Here is a 19,500-nt window from a genome sequence, read left to right as displayed (position 1 = left end):
TAAATCCACCTTTGGGTGTTTTTCTTCTCTTTTTGCAATTTCACATAGTCCCACTCCAGGCTGCAGAGATGGGGAGTTTCTCCACTTATAATGACAGACACACCAGGAGGATGGGTTTTCTCAGTAAATGGGATAACCCTATAGAAAATGATGTTACTGATATGACTAATCAATTAAAAAATGAGTTCTATAAATTGGAGGATCTGATGAGGTCTGAGACAAAACATTGGCTCGACGGTGTCAATCTCCAGAAGTATGTGGATAAAAACATGATACCTAGAGGTCTCAGGCTCTTCAAACCCTCCATCTTTAATGGGAATAGAGAATTCGAAGAATCATGGGAAAAAATGTTAGATAGATGTTCCCTTAATTTAATGGAACTTGTAATCAAATATAGGAATCAGAAGGCCAAGGAGGTGGAGTTGGAGATAGAGTCTCTCAAAATTAAATTGGAACCTTTTGCTAATACAAAAGATTACCAAGAGAGAGACCAAATAGTCATGGAAAGAATGACCAAGTTTGAACAATCAGTTGTAGATAGCAAATGTAAGAAATTCCAGAGGGATTTAGAGGACTATAAAACAGGACATGTTAGGAATTATAAGAATACTAATCGAGATATAAATAGGGAATATAACATCACAAATAGAGAGTGGAGGAAAAAAGGTACACCTAGAACATATTCTGCCAAATTTAGTACTAGAGGGAAAGAGAGTTACCACCATCCTCCCAATCAATCTGATACGGATCAGATTGACTGGTCTAACCATACTAATCCCTCTTCACAATTGGGAGCTAGACCTAGGGAACAAAGACCCATGAGACAACAAGATGACCCTAAATCCGAGGTTTTTTTAGAAGAAAAACAAGGGGGAGGACGAGGACCATCATCAAGAACAAATTGGGGAAAACAAACACCAAAAAGAAGGAGATCAAGAAGTACCGAGGGTGCAGGGGGTGGGGGGAAAAGAAGACAGCCAAGAGGTTGGGATTAACAGATAAATTAAGACCCCCCAATAACATTTTTAACCTGTCCAGCAAGAAACTCTCTGAAACTGAGAAGTCTATATTAACTAAAGGACTTGGCTTTGCACCCACGAATACCCCCAATATGTTCAATCTGTTCGTAGAACTGAATAGATTTATCCGTACCCTATGCAGGAAACGTTATTTCATACAGCGTAATCTACGACAGCATAATGAAGATGGTTCTGCGATTACCCTTGATTCAGGGGATGACCCTGCCCTCACTATTCTTCAAGAACTTCTGGACGTTAATTCCGAATCTCCTTTTGACATCCCAAGGAAAGTGTTTGATGTTAACAGGAGTATTTTCAGACGCAAGTCCGAGTTCTATCCCCTCTCTTATAAGAGCCCAATGATAGAATGCTTTTACAAGACTACTCTTAACGACTTCAGAAATCTCTGTCAACAGGGAAAAGTGAAAAACAAGAGGCCTCATACCAATCTAAACAAATGGGAGCGCAAAGCATTACGAGACCTGACCAAAGACACTTCCCTGGTATTTAGGGAGGCTGATAAGGGGGGCGGCCTGGTAGTGCAGAATAGAATGGAATATATCAATGAGGCCAATAGGCAACGAAAGGATACTGAATTTTATAGGAAACTTGATTTTGATCCCACACAAAATTTTCTCAGGGAGTTTCAGCATATACTTGATGATGCCCTGGCCGATGGAGTTATCTCCAAGGACGAATTACATTTTTTGTTTATTAAACACCCCACTGTTCCTATCTTTTATCACCTCCCCAAGATACACAAGTCACTCAGTGCACCCCCTGGACGTCCCATTATCTCGGGTATAGGTTCTTTATCCTCCAATCTGTCCTTCTATGTTGATTCCTTTCTCCAACCTCGTGTCTCTACGTTAAGGTCCCATATCAAGGATACCACCCATTTTTTACAACAGTTACAAGGTGTGATATGGAAAGAGAGTTATGCATTCATGACCCTTGATGTACAAAGTTTGTACACCAATATTCCACACGATCTTGGCCGTGATGCTATAGCAATGAGATTGCGAGCTGATGGTGACCTTTCAGAGAGACACAAGGCCTTTTTGCTGGATGCTATTTCTTTTATTCTCAAACACAATTATTTTATTTTTTTGGACACTTATTATCTTCAGGTGATGGGTACGGCCATGGGGACCAGATTTGCGCCGAGTTACGCCAACCTATACATGGGTGCCTTTGAGGACACCCATGTGTGGGGCGGGGACTTTGGCGCAAATCTGGTCCTCTATGGCCGCTATATAGATGATCTATTTATTATTTGGGATGGGGATCTATCATCGGCACTTCACTTCGTTACTAGTCTAAACTCTAATCACTTTAACCTTCGTTTCACTCACTTCTATCACCCTAACACTATCAATTTTTTGGACTTAACACTAGAAGCCAGGGATGGTAGAATATATACCTCTAACTTCATCAAAGAAGTTGCAACCAATGCTTATCTGCACTACCAGAGCGCTCACTACCCCCCTTGGAAGAAAAACATCCCCCGGGGCAGTTTCTACGCTTGAGGCGTAACTGTACGGACGACAATAAATATTTGGAACAAGCAAATTCAATGATTGAAGCATTCCAATCAAGGGGCTACCCACAGCCACCGCTAAAGAAAACCATGCAAGAAGTCCTGCATATAGATAGGGAAACTCTTCTTAAATCAAAAACCAACAAGAAACAATCCCCAATAGGCCAGGAGAGTGATCATGCTCATACTGCCCACCAGGAAGACTTAGCCTTCATCTCAACCTTTAATAGTGAGAGCATGTCTATTAAGAGAATTGTATGTAGGAATTTTGGGATGCTAAATCAGGATACACTACTCAGAGGCACTTTGCCAGTTAGACCTAAATTTATTTTCAAAAAAGGACGCTCTCTTAAAAACATCCTGGCACCCAGTTTTCTTAAAACAATTCCCTCAACAGATATAGAGGGAGAGACACGGGAATCATGGATACCAGTACGCCCCCCAGGCTTCCACCGCTGTGGAGCAAATAGGTGCACTACTTGTAAACACATCCCTAGGAAAATTACATCGATTCCAGTTGAGGGAGGTGAGGAATATAATCTGATTAACTTCATGAATTGTGACACCAATTATGTTATATATCTGTTGACATGTGCCTGTAATAAAAGGTATGTGGGACGGACGACGAGAAGTATCAAAGTCCGGTTTATGGAACACCGTCGGAATATTATTAATAAATCACAGACACATAGTGTCTCTAGACATTTTAGAGATTGCCATGATAGTGACCCCAGTCTCCTTGGTGTAGTAGCCATTGAACATGTTGTGAAAACCAAGAGAGGTGGAGACCGGTACAAATTATTATGTAAACAAGAACTTTACTGGATGTTCAGGCTTAATACGATATATCCCTCTGGTCTAAATGAACTAATAGAACTAAACCCAGTTTTGTGATCCTGTAATCTCTCCCCCTGTTCTCATATAGACAGGGTTTTTGTGTTGTGTATGTTCATCTAGAACTACCCCTGACAGGGGTGCACACTCCATGTATTTATACATTTATTTATTTTTTTATTTTAGCTTTTTTCATTTTAATTTATTATTTTCATGTATGTACATATATCATTTTCTATTTCATCATGTTATATGGACAATCCGTTACTCTATAATGTACATCAATATTAGCAGTATCGACTACTGTTCATTATAGATACTACTATCATATCCACTGAATTTCCTTGTCCACCTTTTTTCCTCCCTTTGTCCTACTTGTTCCACTGATCGTGACCACTCTACCTAGTTTTCGTACTACTAAATACCATGTAACTGTTTCCTTGATACGGACCCTTGGTTGCCGTGGTGATGGGCAGTGTGGTGTGTGTTACTCAGGTGACGCGCACTGCGGTGTCCGTTGCCATGGCAACCCCCACGCCCACATGTTTTGTGGTCGCGGCTGGATGATACACAACTCCCTGCCGCGCACAGTTACTGACGCAGGCTGGACTCGACGAGCGCGTCAGTGAGCCGGATACGGCGGCTAGTGACGCGCCCTGTGGGGATATTCACGTGCCGTCGCCCGGACCCCCTGTCGCGGATTAATGATGCGCCGCCTATACGATAGGTGCAGGTCTCTCATTAAGAGCCAAACATCCACCTGTCTATATTCAGGCCGGCTGAACTTGTGCAATACATGGAAATGACCCTGAGTCATATAAACAAAGGGCTAAATGTAGCCTCCCCATATCCTACTCCGGGTTTTATGCTACCCCGTTCCCTATATTGCATTATGTCAGTCATGTGATTTGTTCTTTACAGAATCGAACACGTTAAAGTTATAAATAATAAGGTATATTATATATATGAATAATTATTTGTTGATTATCCAACATATTAAACTCTTTGTCTGTCATTATTTGGTCATATAATGAGAGGATTTGGTCACTGTCAATCACATATGCAAATGAGCAACCATATTGAAAAGGGTATAAAAACCCTGGATAGCAGCACTATCAATACCTAGAAAAGTTGCATGAACGCAACGAAACGCGTTGGTGATTGTTGCTGTGCGTGCCCACTGTCTACAATTCTATTTCCTGAGGAATCTCTACCTGGACCAGGTCCCCACCACTGTCTCAACTTGTGGACCCCGTTAGAAGAACATCTCTCCACCGTGGAACCTTTACACAGCTACACAAGGGACAAGCTTCTGCGGATGCCAACCACTTAAACACCTTGAACAACTGCTGGTGGTAAATATTACACACGATGGAATACTAACGGGAAACCCAAAGCCAATCAATAGGGGACTGTCTTTTGGAACAGGTTTGAACTTCACTCACTAATTCCCACTGGGACTGAGAGAGGGGCACAGCTGTTTTGAGATCTGACACCCAATTGTGTTCACCGTTTTTGCATTGTGTTTTTTTAAACAATTTTTTAGATCCTCTTTTTTACTATTACAATAAATATGTGTTTTTTCATGTGACCTTCTTCTCTCGTATATGACCAATCAGCGCTTCAATTTTATTTGTAATATATATAAAACAAACTATAAGTGCCATAGTGTAATTAAATAGTGTTAGGTTGCGATGCCCCAGGGACGTCCAGCCACGGCAGGTACAGGGAGCCCCACACCCCAGAGAATCCCCCCAATATTGACTGCCATAGTAAACAAAATGTAGGAGTCTTACCTCAGTGTGCTCATTCCACATATGCAGGCCAGAGTGCTACACTTTTTAAAATCAGTGAGTGGTAGGTGGGGCAGGGTGCCGGAGAAGTGCAACTCACGAGTGTAAGACCACAATGCACACAAATTACCACAGTTTTTGTATCCATGTTTCCGGGACTCAAAATGCATCACATTCTAAATAAAACCCCAATTTACATTCTAACTGCATTTGCAAACCCAGTCCTGAAAATTCTTTCTCTGTCAGCTAGCCCCTTTCACAAAGCACCTATTAAATATACTGTGTACTTCCTCCAACATAATACCTACCTATAGATTTTGTACAGTACCCACTCCATTCTCTGTCACAGTCCACACACATAGGGCCTGATTCTCTGTTGGGCGCCATTTAAAAAACGGACGCTTGTCCCAATTTCAAACCAGCTGTGCATGCATCTAAATCCTAAACCATGGTGTGCGCATGCACCGTTCAAGGGGCCTAATTCAGACCTGATCGGTGCTGTGCGTTTTTGCACAGTAGCCGATCAGGTCTGTTCTGCACATGCGCTGGCGCAAGCCAGGCAGCCGACAGTGTTCTCAGCCCTGCGATCGCCTCTGCCTGATTGACAGCGTTTGACCGCTGTTTAGGGAGCGCGGTCTGGGCAAAGCAGGCGTGCCCGGACCGTGCGGGGGGTGGACCGTGGCGGCTGCATGACATCACACGCAGCCGCTGCGACCAGCACAGCGGCAGGTAGCTCCCTAACAGGGAGTTACTCTTCCAGTACAAAAGCATTGCTACTGTGTGATGCTTTTGTACTTGTGCGGAGGGGGGGGGGGGGGAGGGGGCTGACATGTGGGGCGGACCAGCCCTGTGCTGGGCTTCCCCCCACATGTCAGTATGCCTGATCATAGCAGTGCTTAGACATCTACGATCAGGTCTGAATTAGGCCCAATGTGTCTGAAGTTGCTTGTAGTTGTAACTGTATTGAACCTCGAGCGAATGTAGACTAATGTCATGCAGATTTTCCTGGGGTACAAACACTGAGACGCACGTAGAGGCTGTGTCTAATGGGAGTGTCATATGAGTGTTCCGTGCTTCAGTTCGGTGTTCAGACGCATTTGGGACGCCTGTTTGCACCTAGCATGGGTCTACATTTGATATGTCTAGGGCAGGCATGTCCAAACTGTGGCCCTCCAGCTGTTGAGAAACTACACATCCCAGCATGCCCTGACACAGCTTTAGCATTCACTGACAGCAAAAGTGTGTTAGGGCATGCTGGGATATGTAGTTTCACAACAGCTGGAGGGCCGCAGTTTGGACATGCCTGGTCTAGGGGCACAAGCAGCTTCTGCTGATTAAAATGATGGCCCTCATTCCGAGTTGTTCGCTCGCTAGCCGCTTTTCGCAGCAGTGCACACACTAAGCCGCCGCCCTCTGGGAGTGAATCTTAGCTTAGCAGAATTGCGAACGAAGTATTCGCAATATTGCAAAAATATTTTTCTTTGCAGTTTCTGAGTAGCTTGAGACTTACTCTTCCAGTGCGATCAGTTCGGTGCTTGTCGTTCCTGGTTTGACGTCACAAACACACCCAGCGTTCGCCCAGACACTCCCCCGTTTCTCCAGCCACTCCCGCGTTTTTCCCAGAAATGGCAGCGTTTTTTCAAACAATCCCATAAAACGGCCAGTTTCCGCCCTGAAACACCCACTTCCTGTCAATCACACTACGATCAGCAGAACGAAGAAAAATCCTCGTAATGCCGTGAGTAATATACCAAACTTCTTAGCAAATTTTGCGCAGTTAGCGGAAAATCGCACCGATGCGAAGGAAAATAACGAGCGAACATCTCGGAATGAGGGCCGATATGCGGCATGCCTATATTCTGTGTATGACTGCAGCTGTATCTGCATACGAAATGCTACGTTACAGTGTATTCTTGGAATTCACTGTAACGTAGCATTTCGTATGCAGATACAGCCATTTACTCTGCACAGAAACAAAATAACCCACCCAAATCTAACTCTCTCTGCAAATGTTATATCTGCCACACCTGCAGTGCACATGGTTTTGTCCAACTGCTAACAAATTTGCTGCTACGATCAGGTCTGAATTACTCCCATTATTTGTGTCATTATGTGTATAAGGGCATTAATAATGTACGGCATATGTGTAAGGGACATTTTGTGTATAAGGGCATTAATAAAGGTTGGCATAATGTGTAAGGCGCATTATGTTTATAAGGGCATTAATAAAGTGTCATATATGTAAGGGGCATTACTGTGTGGTATTACGTGTATAAATGAATTACTAATGTGTAGCATTATGTGTATAAGGCAGAGGTTCCCAAACTGTGTGCAGTGGCTCCCTGGGGTGCCTCGGGACACTTGCAGGGGTGCCCTGGGTTGGTGGTCCAGGACCAATTCAAATTATTCATGGTCAATATAATAGGCAAAACCAGTGCCGGTGGCTGCCAGTCATAAAATATGTGGCCAAACAGAAGCAAATCTTGTCCCTCACCACACAACTGACCCTAAGGATGACCTATAAACGCAATCTACTTAATGTAATATTTCTTTCTAAATTTCTCAATAAGAAATTTTTGGCCTAGGGGTGCCGTGAAAAAAAATTCTTATATTCTAGGGTGCCGTGATTCAAAAAAGTTTGGAAACCACTGGTATAAGGTGTTCTACTGTGTGGCGTAATGTATAGAAAGGTCACTACTGTGTGATCTAATGTGAATAAAGAGCAATATGGTGTGGTGTACTGTGAATGAGGAGCACTACTGTGAGAAGTAACGTATATAAAGTAACATGAATAAGGAACATTATTGCATGATAAAATTTGAATAAGGTTGCACTACTGTGTGGTGTAATTTGCATTGGGGGTACTATTGTGTGGCCGTGCCCCTTCCCAGCAAGAACAAGCCCCTTTTTGAGCGGTGCGCCGAATGTTCACACTGTTCCTATTTAAAATATAGGGGGTAGGAACACCAAAATGAAGACTGCTATGGGTGAGGGGTGAAGGTGCTGGGAAAGGGGTGCAGGGTCAGAGGCGGAGCTAGCAGCGGTGCTAGGGGGCACCAGCCAAAATCTTGCCTAGGGCATCAGATTGGTTAGGGCCGACTCTGTGGACAGACAGCTATGGTAGAGGCACTGTGTACATGATGTCTGGCAGAGTCTCCTCTGCGCAGTGTGGCTGGTAGAGAAACTGTATACATGATGCCACACTGTATACATGATGACTGGCAGAGCCTCTGTGCATTGTGGTTGGTAGAGGAACTGTGTATATGATGACTGGCAGAGAGCCTCTGTGCAATATGGCTGGTACAGACCCTGTATACATGGTGACTGGCAGAAAGCCTCTGTGCAGTGTGGTTGGTAGAGGCATTGTGCACATGATGATTGGCAGAGATCCTCTGTGCAGTGTGGTTGGTAGAGGCACTATATACATGATGACTGGCACAGAGCCTCTGTGCAGTGTGGTTGGTAGGGGCACTGTATACATTATGATTGGCAGAGAGTCTATGTGCAGTGTGGTTGGTAGAGGCACTATATACATGAAGACTGGCAGAGAGCCTCTGTGCAGTGTGGTTGGTAGAGGCACTGTGTACATGAATACTGGCAGAGCCTCTACATGATAACTGGCAGAGCCTCTGTGCAATGTGGCTGGTAGGGGCACTGTATACATGATGACCGGCAGAGAGCCTCTGTGCAGTGTGGTTGGTAGAGGCACTGTATACACAATGGGGGTAATTCCAAGTTGATCGCAGCAGGATCTTTGTTAGCAGTTGGGCAAAACCATGTGCACTGCAGGGGAGGCAGATATAACATGTGCAGAGAGAGTTAGATTTGGGTGTGGTGTGTTCAATCTGCAATCTAATTTGCAGTGTAAAATAAAGCAGCCAGTATTTACCCTGCACAGAAACAAAATAACCCACCCAAATCTAACTCTCTCTGCACATGTTATATCAGCCGCCCCTGCAGTGCACATGGTTTTGCCCAACTGCTAACAAAAATCCTGCTGCGATCAACTCAGAATTACCCCCAATGACAGGCAGAGAGCCTCTGTGCAGAGTGGCTGGTAGAGACACTGGGGGTCATTCAAACCTGATCGCACGCTAGATTTTTTCGCTGCGCTGCGATCAGGTCAGAACTGTGCATGTGTATGCACCGTAATGCGCAGGTGCGTCGTACGGTTGCAAAGCGGATCGTTGCTGTGTGATGGGTTTTACGAAGAATCCATTCGCACAACTGATCGCAAGGAGATTGACAGGAAGAAGGCGTTTGTGGGTGTCAACTGACCATTTTCTGGGAGTGTTTGGAAAAACGTAGGCGTGTCCAAGCGTTTGCAGGGCGGGTGTCTGACGTCAATTCCGGGACCTGACAGGCTGAAGTGATCGCAGCGGCTGGGCAACTCAGAAACTGCACAAAACTTTTTTGTAGTGCTCGGCTGCACATGCGATCGCACACTTGCAAAGCATAAAAACACTCCCCTATAGACGGCGACTGTCTGATCGCAGCGCTGCAAAAAATAGCTAGCGAGCAATCAGGTCTGAATTAGGCACTATGCGTACATGATGACTGGCAGAGAACCTCTGTGCAATGTGACTGGTGCCTACAGAGAGTCTGTGCAATGTAACTTGAAGGGTCTCCATCAGGGTTATTCTGCCAGATGTTGAGAAAGACTTGCCATAATTTGGGAGTAAGCAAGTACCAAAGAGAGTAGGTACTAAAGTTATTAGTGCAAATGTCAGTGGTGTGTCTCTACAGTTTATTATACATTTATTTATAGTGTCAGCATACGTAGCAGTTTTTGTCACACATACGTGACAATGGATTATAAGTAAGTAAAAATAATCAGTAAATAACTGTCTCACTATGCTAGGCCTAACATAAATTGCATTTGTTCAAGTAACCAACTCTTCTGAGGGATCAATGCGACCTTCCTGGAAACCAAACAAATGATAGCTACAGACTTAGAGGCAGTTTTAATTACACGCAAGCTGCTGCTGGGACATTGCGCCGCACATTTAACAACAATTACAGTAGCTGATTTATGCTCACACCTCCATAGATTGCAAGCAGAAAAGTGGCGCGGGCCCCTTACAATGCTTTTTTGATACACCACCTTAACTGTTCAGTTTTGGGAGGAAAGTTCCGAATGACGGACTTTGTAAGGAGCAGCATCTACAAAAAAATGGTTTCAGCCCAAAGTTATGTCTTGTGTGGATTGAGGGCACCCCCACACCCTAACCTCCCCCACCCCCACATCCTATCCCTCCCCCTATTGCCTTACCCCACTCTGGTACTTACCTCCAGGATATGTCATAATTATGACCGTCGTGAACCCGCTGGCGGTCTTCTGGATGTCGGGATACCGACTGTTGGAGTTTTTACCGCATCCTGCTTTTACAGTTAGTAACTTATCGGAGCTAATTATCTTGCATGACCTGACCAATAAGCATGATCATAATACTAATTTGTGACAGCTGTCCCTTATGAGGAAATTGGCAGCGTTTCTTCCCAAAGTAAGTGTGTTATGTAAAATCCTGGACAGGGCATACTACTGTATGTCCTGAATTTGAATGCTTGCATATTGGGGGTCATTCTGAGTTGATCGCTCGCTAGCATCAAAGAGGATCGATGCTGGGCGATGGATTTAACGAAGAAGGTGATTGACAGAAAGAGGGCGTTTGTGGGTGTCAACTGACCATTTTCTGGGAGTGTTTGCAAAAACGCAGGCGTGTCCAAGCGTTTGCAGGGCAGGTGTCTGACGTCAATTCCGGGACCAAAAAGACTGACGTGATTGCAGCGGCTGAGTAAGTCCAGAGCTACTCAGAAACTGCAAAACACTTTTTTGTGCCGTCGGCTGCAACAGCGTTCGCACACTTGCAAAGCGAAAATACACTCCCCCATAGGCGGCGACTATCTGATCGCAGCGCTGCAAAAAGTTGCTAGCGAGCAATCAACTCGGAATGACCCCCATTGTTAGGTAGGCAATGCTAACATGATATGACCAATGTGTGTGATCACAATCAAGTTCAACTGAATGTTAAGTACTCATACAATTCCCTTAAATACAGTATAGAGGATGAGAACTAATACCAATCCACTAGTTAATATTTAAAAGTAGGGGCAAGTATTTCTAGGGACAAATCTTTAAAACCATCAGACAACAGAATAACATGGTAAATAGCCTGTCCTAATACGTAGAGCTATGAACAGTAACTCATGTATAATACAGTATTACAGATCCCCTCCTTTAGAAACTATGCTTTTTACCCTAAGCATTACTAGACAGCAATCCCTGGTAGGGGTCTGCTCATCCTGCATAGCAAGCAGGGGATGGTTCTTGTCAGGGCGTTTTGTCGTATGGGCTCAATGGGCAGTTGCCCAAGGGCCCCAGGAGTATACAGGCCCTAGACTGATAGCTGAGAGTCCCCTCTTTCCAGGGGTACCAGATTTTTGAAAATCGTCCTTGGGGAACCGGAGATATCCGACTTCAAAGCAGTGGTCCCCATTCAAGCCTGTTATTTGCTCTTCCCAGCAAGATATCTCGGGTTCTGTCTGACTTAGAGTTTTTCTGAGGGTATAATCCAAAAGCTGGGACTCTCCCCTTTCAGTGGACACTGGCAGTTTTTCTCTACTGTACTCAGAACCAGAGATATCAGCCTTCAAGCAGCTGGTCCCTGCTCCAGCTCCACACGCCTAGTATGCAGATTTATATTTTCATTGGTGGATTGCTCTGGCTCCTGAACTGTGATCCACAAGTCCCCAGTACCTACTGATAGGTGGAACTCTCTAGATTGTTACACATTCAAAGCTAAGAAATCTATTTCAAGGAAATGGAGATATCTGCAGTCAAGCAAGCTGTCCTCCCACCAGAAAATGATGAATATTAAGCCCACTCCACTATCCACCCCTCCCATACGTATTAAACACCCCCTACCACCCTGGAAGTCATGTACCAGGGCTCCTTCATTCAGCCCAATGCCCCCTTCTACAGTTTAGTGTTCTCCCTCCCACCTCATCTGTGCAGTAAAGGAGTAATTAGCAGAAATTACTGCTCCAGGTCCTACATGCTGAGCGGAAGATAGAACACCCCCTAGCTCCCACGGGACATCAAAGCTGTGCTGATAGCACCCCCTACCCCTACTGCTGGAGGATAGGTAGGGGGCTCAGTGCATCGCTGTGCCCAGGGGCCTACACTGCTGTTAAGATGGCCCTGGTTCTTGTGCATGGATCATTTAATAAATACTGTAATATATAGCATGCCGTTTTTCAAGTCCTAAGTGAATAAATAAAAGGCAAAATGAGAATTTATTATATTCTTAATTTCTTTTTATTGCAGGTGACTATTATATGGTTAAAAGGCTTTTGGAAGAAAACACCACAGATGAATTAAATATTAATTCAGTCGATGTCTTAGGGAGAAATGCTATTACAATATCCATTGAAAATGAGAACTTGGACATACTACAGCTTCTTCTAGATCATGGCTGCCAGGTAGATACATTTATGTTATTTATGTTGTCATCTGTTTAGTGTAACATACAGATATGTCCACTTACATCTAGCCTCTCTGTATGTTAAACAGACCTACTAGTCACGCCATGCCATGGCATGACTTGGTAGCACAGAGCCTCCTTTATTATGACTTTTTCCATTAAAATGCGTCTTACTTACAAAACAATGTGAATAGGACGCACAAGCAGCATTTTCTGATTCAAATGATATGCGTCATGCCTATATTCTGTGTGCAGCCGCAGCTGTATCTGCATATGAAATGCTATGTTTGCTTTTTCCTAGAAAACAGTGTTATGTAGCATGTTGTATGCAGATACAGACGCAGTTGCACACAGAATGTATTTATGCCGGATATCATTTTAACCAGCAGAGTTTTGGCAAAAAAAAAAGACACCCAGCACTAATGGAGTTGCACGGGACCTGTCAGCTCACTCACGCCAGGCATCTCCAACTGCGTGGCGTATTGAGGCTAGATGTACAGTATGAGGACAAATCTGTATGCTACAGTGCACTATAGTCACTTGTCTTTTTCTGCTCGATCAATGCACTTACAGTAATTATCCAATCTAGATGTGAGCTTTGTATGCACTCTCCTACAAGAAGTGTTATTAAGAAAAAGTGGGTGACATTTGTTTCTGGGCAAGGCATCAATTCAACACATTCCTTCTTACTATACTGCAGAGGAATCCACTGCAGCGTCTGCTACACCCACTTCCTTGTTACACTTGTACCCCTGCATGTTTTTCTGAGCTTGCACATATTGGCGCTTATTCAGAGCTGGGAGCAAAGCAAAAAGAAGGTGCTACTTTACACCTTGGCAAAATCATAATTCCCAGCCGGTGTGGCAGATGTACATTGTGTAGAGCGATTTAGATGTTTGAGGGGGCGTGCCAGATCTACATGGCAGCAGCATATTTACTTATCTTTTCTCTTCTTCAGGAGAAGTCTCTGTGGATTCCAGTGGTCTCCCTCCATCTTTACACTGGGGCGAAGGCTGCTGTGAGGTGTGGGGACTGCTGTGATCCTTGAGGGCTGTTTGGGGATGTAGTTCTCCCAGTTGCTGCCTCCGGGTGGGTCACATACACACACAGGGGGGTCACACACACACACCGGTGTCAAATGCATACACACACATACACTCACTGAAATTACACACTCACCGCTGCTGCAGGAGTCCGGAGCCCAGCGCTGTAGAAAAAGACAGCGCTTCGAAAGGTTAGTAATTACTAACTAATTAAGCCAATTGGAAACTTCCAATTGCTTAATTAGTCCTCAGAGGGGGTGCCTTTGGGGTGCCAGAGGAAGTCACAGTCATTTTTCCTAAAAATAACGATTTTAGGAAAAATCAGACTTTATTTTATTATCGGACGCTTTCAGTCCTCTAACTGAATAGCAAAAACACAGCGCTGCAGGGTTTTTATTTTATTTCCCACCCTCAGTTGAATTCCCTTGTGTGTCTTCATTTCATCTGGTTTTAATCAGCCACAGAACCTGAGTGATCTGCCGGGATGTAGTTATGTCAGGAGACCGCTGGTCACAACACCTCCCCCTACATCCCACCCCCTGAGAATCCTGACAGTCAGCATGCCGATCAGCAGAGACTACTGTATTCCCACTTGTGGGTGTCCACAGCACCCATAGAGTGGGAATAGAACCTGTGGCAACCGCAGGTTGCCACCAAGCCCGAAGTGTGGCGAGCGTAGCGAGCCCACAAGGGGCTTGTTGTAATGCCCCACCCCTCCGCCGGCATTCCGCTGCAAGGAAACCGGCGGTGGTATGCTGACCGCCGATCAGGCATGCCCAACCTGATCTGGCAGCTCTATATACGCCCATCCTGCCCTCTCACTAGGAAGTGGGCAGGATGCCGGAGGCCCACCCACTCTTCGGGTGACCATGGAAACGCCTTGCAAACTTGTGAGCCTCCTGTGCTTTGGGGATGATTAAGTAAGCATAAATTGAAGTGTTAATATAAAACGATCTAGTATATGTGGGCTAAATGCAAATACAGACAGTATTCACCCTGCATGCAAACAATGAAATGTATTGCACCCCTTACATTGCAGTATGTGTAAAGTTACTACTTTTCATTGTCTGCCCCCTGCTCCGAATCAGCACCATTATATGTCAGCTGCCTGATATACATTTGTTTCTGAGATCTATGACCCCCTAAAAACGACATTCATTTGTAGAGAGCATAATCTGTGTGCTGTGTTACAATCATTCATTATAATCTCCCTATCAAGTTTATTGTCATCTCCTATTCATTGTGAACTAATGCTTTTGTTTTTTTACTAAAGTTAATTGTTATTTACTGGGGGCTGGATGGGGATGGCCCAATATTTAATGTGAAGTTTAGCCTATATTGGTAGTTGGGTCAAACCATTATGGGAATTGGTTGGGTAGGTCTAAAAATCTGGAAGGCTAATGCCTGAACCAGTAAGTATATGCAGTTATCAGATCAGACTATACGGTGTCTCCTCATCCTGGTTCCATAGTTCACTTGGGCTTTCCACATGCAGGGCCAAACTGATTCAGCAAGTCATTCACTTGCTGGGCTCACAGCAAATCTGATAATTCTCCAGACCTCACCAAGGGCCTAATTCAAGGTTGATCGCAAAAGCAAAATGGGTAAAACCATGGGGGTCATTCCGAGTTGATCGCTCGCTAGTAGTTTTTAGCAGCCGCGCAAATGCTATGCCGCCGCCCACTGGGAGTGTATTTTAGCTTAGCAGAAGTGCGAATGTTTTTATCGCAGAGTGCCTGCAAAAATTTTTTGTGTAGTTACAGAGTAGCTCAAAACCTACTCCGCGCTTGCGATCACTTCAGACTATTCAGTTCCGGATTTGACGTCACAAACCCACCCAGCGTTCGCCCAGCCACGCCTGCGTTTTCCCTGGCACGCCTGTGTTTTTCAAAACACTCCCTGAAAACGGTCAGTTGCCACCCAGAAACGCCCACTTCATGTCAATCACTCTGCGGCAACCAGTGCGACTGAAATGCATCGCTAGACCCTGTGCAAAACGGCATCATTCGTTGTGCCGGTACGTCGCGCGTGCACCGCATACACAGGCGCAGAACTGCCATTTTTTAGCCTGATCGCTGCGCTGCGAACAAATGCAGCTAGCGATCAACTCGGAATGACCCCCCCATATGCAGTGCAGGTGGGGCAGATATACGTGCAGAGAGAGTTAGATTGGGTGGGGTGTGTTCAAACTGAAATCTAAATTGTAATGTAAAAATAAAGCAGAGAGTATTTACCCTGCACAGAAACAATATAACCCACCCAAATCTAACTTTCTGCACATATTATATCTGAACCACCCCACAGTGCACATGGGTTTGCCCATTAGAGGAAGATTTTTCTTTTGCAATCAACCTTGAATTAGGGCCCAAATTCTTAGTACAGAAGTTGCAATGCTCATCCAGCCTGCGGCACGGTTACATGGGCACATGCGCCAGCGGTTGTGACTTGGTACGCAGAGCTATGGCTTAGTATGCAACCCATGTATTCTAGAGATGAGCGCCTGAAATTTTTCGGGTTTTGTGTTTTGGTTTTGGGTTCGGTTCCGCGGCCGTGTTTTGGGTTCGAACGCGTTTTGGCAAAACCTCACCGAATTTTTTTTGTCGGATTCGGGTGTGTTTTGGATTCGGGTGTTTTTTTCCAAAAACACTAAAAAACAGCTTAAATCATAGAATTTGGGGGTCATTTTGATCCCAAAGTATTATTAACCTCAAAAACCATAATTTACACTCATTTTCAGTCTATTCTGAATACCTCACACCTCACAATATTATTTTTAGTCCTAAAATTTGCACCGAGGTCGCTGTGTGAGTAAGATAAGCGACCCTAGTGGCCGACACAAACACCGGGCCCATCTAGGAGTGGCACTGCAGTGTCACGCAGGATGTCCCTTCCAAAAAACCCTCCCCAAACAGCACATGACGCAAAGAAAAAAAGAGGCGCAATGAGGTAGCTGTGTGAGTAAGATTAGCGACCCTAGTGGCCGACACAAACACCGGGCCCATCTAGGAGTGGCACTGCAGTGTCACGCAGGATGGCCCTTCCAAAAAACCCTCCCCAAACAGCACATGACGCAAAGAAAAAAAGAGGCGCAATGAGGTAGCTGTGTGAGTAAGATTAGCGACCCTAGTGGCCGACACAAACACCGGGCCCATCTAGGAGTGGCACTGCAGTGTCACGCAGGATGTCCCTTCCAAAAAACCCTCCCCAAACAGCACATGACGCAAAGAAAAAAAGAGGCGCAATGAGGTAGCTGACTGTGTGAGTAAGATTAGCGACCCTAGTGGCCGACACAAACACCGGGCCCATCTAGGAGTGGCACTGCAGTGTCACGCAGGATGTCCCTTCCAAAAAACCCTCCCCAAACAGCACATGACGCAAAGAAAAAAAGAGGCGCAATGAGGTAGCTGACTGTGTGAGTAAGATTAGCGACCCTAGTGGCCGACACAAACACCGGGCCCATCTAGGAGTGGCACTGCAGTGTCACGCAGGATGTCCCTTCCAAAAAACCCTCCCCAAACAGCACATGACGCAAAGAAAAAAAGAGGCGCAATGAGGTAGCTGTGTGAGTAAGATTAGCGACCCTAGTGGCCGACACAAACACCGGGCCCATCTAGGAGTGGCACTGCAGTGTCACGCAGGATGTCCCTTCCAAAAAACCCTCCCCAATCAGCACATGATGCAAAGAAAAAGAAAAGAAAAAAGAGGTGCAAGATGGAATTGTCCTTGGGCCCTCCCACCCACCCTTATGTTGTATAAACAAAACAGGACATGCACACTTTAACCAACCCATCATTTCAGTGACAGGGTCTGCCACACGACTGTGACTGATATGACGGGTTGGTTTGGACCCCCCCCAAAAAAGAAGCAATTAATCTCTCCTTGCACAAACTGGCTCTACAGAGGCAAGATGTCCACCTCATCTTCACCCTCCGATATATCACCGTGTACATCCCCCTCCTCACAGATTATCAATTCGTCCCCACTGGAATCCACCATCTCAGCTCCCTGTGTACTTTGTGGAGGCAATTGCTGCTGGTCAATGTCTCCGCGGAGGAATTGATTATAATTCATTTTAATGAACATCATCTTCTCCACATTTTCTGGATGTAACCTCGTACGCCGATTGCTGACAAGGTGAGCGGCGGCACTAAACACTCTTTCGGAGTACACACTTGTGGGAGGGCAACTTAGGTAGAATAAAGCCAGTTTGTGCAAGGGCCTCCAAATTGCCTCTTTTTCCTGCCAGTATAAGTACGGACTGTGTGACGTGCCTACTTGGATGCGGTCACTCATATAATCCTCCACCATTCTATCAATGTTGAGAGAATCATATGCAGTGACAGTAGACGACATGTCCGTAATCGTTGTCAGGTCCTTCAGTCCGGACCAGATGTCAGCATCAGCAGTCGCTCCAGACTGCCCTGCATCACCGCCAGCGGGTGGGCTCGGAATTCTGAGCCTTTTCCTCGCACCCCCAGTTGCGGGAGAATGTGAAGGAGGAGATGTTGACAGGTCGCGTTCCGCTTGACTTGACAATTTTGTCACCAGCAGGTCTTTCAACCCCAGCAGACCTGTGTCTGCCGGAAAGAGAGATCCAAGGTAGGCTTTAAATCTAGGATCGAGCACGGTGGCCAAAATGTAGTGCTCTGATTTCAACAGATTGACCACCCGTGAATCCTTGTTAAGCGAATTAAGGGCTGCATCCACAAGTCCCACATGCCTAGCGGAATCGCTCCGTGTTAGCTCCTCCTTCAATGCCTCCAGCTTCTTCTGCAAAAGCCTGATGAGGGGAATGACCTGACTCAGGCTGGCAGTGTCTGAACTGACTTCACGTGTGGCAAGTTCAAAGGGCATCAGAACCTTGCACAACGTTGAAATCATTCTCCACTGCACTTGAGACAGGTGCATTCCACCTACTATATCGTGCTCAATTGTATAGGCTTGAATGGCCTTTTGCTGCTCCTCCAACCTCTGAAGCATATAGAGGGTAGAATTCCACCTCGTTACCACTTCTTGCTTCAGATGATGGCAGGGCAGGTTCAGTAGTTTTTGGTGGTGCTCCAGTTTTCTGTACGTGGTGCCTGTACGCCGAAAGTGTCCCGCAATTCTTCTGGCCACCGACAGCATCTCTTGCACGCCCCTGTCGTTTTTAAAAAAATTCTGCACCACCAAATTCAAGGTATGTGCAAAACATGGGACGTGCTGGAATTGGCCCAGATTTAATGCACACACAATATTGCTGGCGTTGTCCGATGCCACAAATCCACAGGAGAGTCCAATTGGGGTAAGCCATTCCGCGATGATCTTCCTCAGTTGCCGTAAGAGGTTTTCAGCTGTGTGCGTATTCTGGAAAGCGGTGATACAAAGCGTAGCCTGCCTAGGAAAGAGTTGGCGTTTGCGAGATGCTGCTACTGGTGCCGCCGCTGCTGTTCTTGCGGCGGGAGTCCATACATCTACCCAGTGGGCTGTCACAGTCATATAGTCCTGACCCTGCCCTGCTCCACTTGTCCACATGTCCGTGGTTAAGTGGACATTGGGTACAGCTGCATTTTTTAGGACACTGGTGACTCTTTTTCTGAGGTCTGTGTACATTTTCGGTATCGCCTGCCTAGAGAAATGGAACCTAGATGGTATTTGGTACCGGGGACACAGTACCTCCAACAAGTCTCTAGTTGGCTCTGCAGTAATGATGGATACCGGAACCACGTTTCTCACCACCCAGGATGCCAAGGCCTCAGTTATCCGCTTTGCAGTAGGATGACTGCTGTGATATTTCATCTTCCTCGC

The 19,500-nt window shown here is 45.5% G+C and overlaps 1 protein-coding gene across 3 annotated transcripts in view; it reads left to right on the top strand.

Annotated features, from left to right (window-relative positions):
- Window positions 1–19,500, top strand: part of TRPC1 (transient receptor potential cation channel subfamily C member 1) — a 394,953-nt gene that overhangs the window by 141,218 nt on the left and 234,235 nt on the right. For all 3 annotated transcript variants that reach the window (XM_063915992.1, XM_063915990.1, XM_063915991.1), the window contains exon 2: window positions 12,514–12,668. In XM_063915992.1, the coding sequence (XP_063772062.1) occupies window positions 12,525–12,668 (144 nt within the window). In that variant the 5' untranslated portion in view covers window positions 12,514–12,524. The remainder of the gene's footprint in view (window positions 1–12,513; window positions 12,669–19,500) is intronic.

Source organism: Pseudophryne corroboree, chromosome 4 (genome assembly GCF_028390025.1).
Source record: "Pseudophryne corroboree isolate aPseCor3 chromosome 4, aPseCor3.hap2, whole genome shotgun sequence".
In the NCBI taxonomy this organism is placed as follows: domain Eukaryota; kingdom Metazoa; phylum Chordata; class Amphibia; order Anura; family Myobatrachidae; genus Pseudophryne; species Pseudophryne corroboree.
The sequence above is the reverse complement of the archived record's forward strand: the minus strand, read 5'-3'. Positions and strand labels throughout refer to the sequence as shown.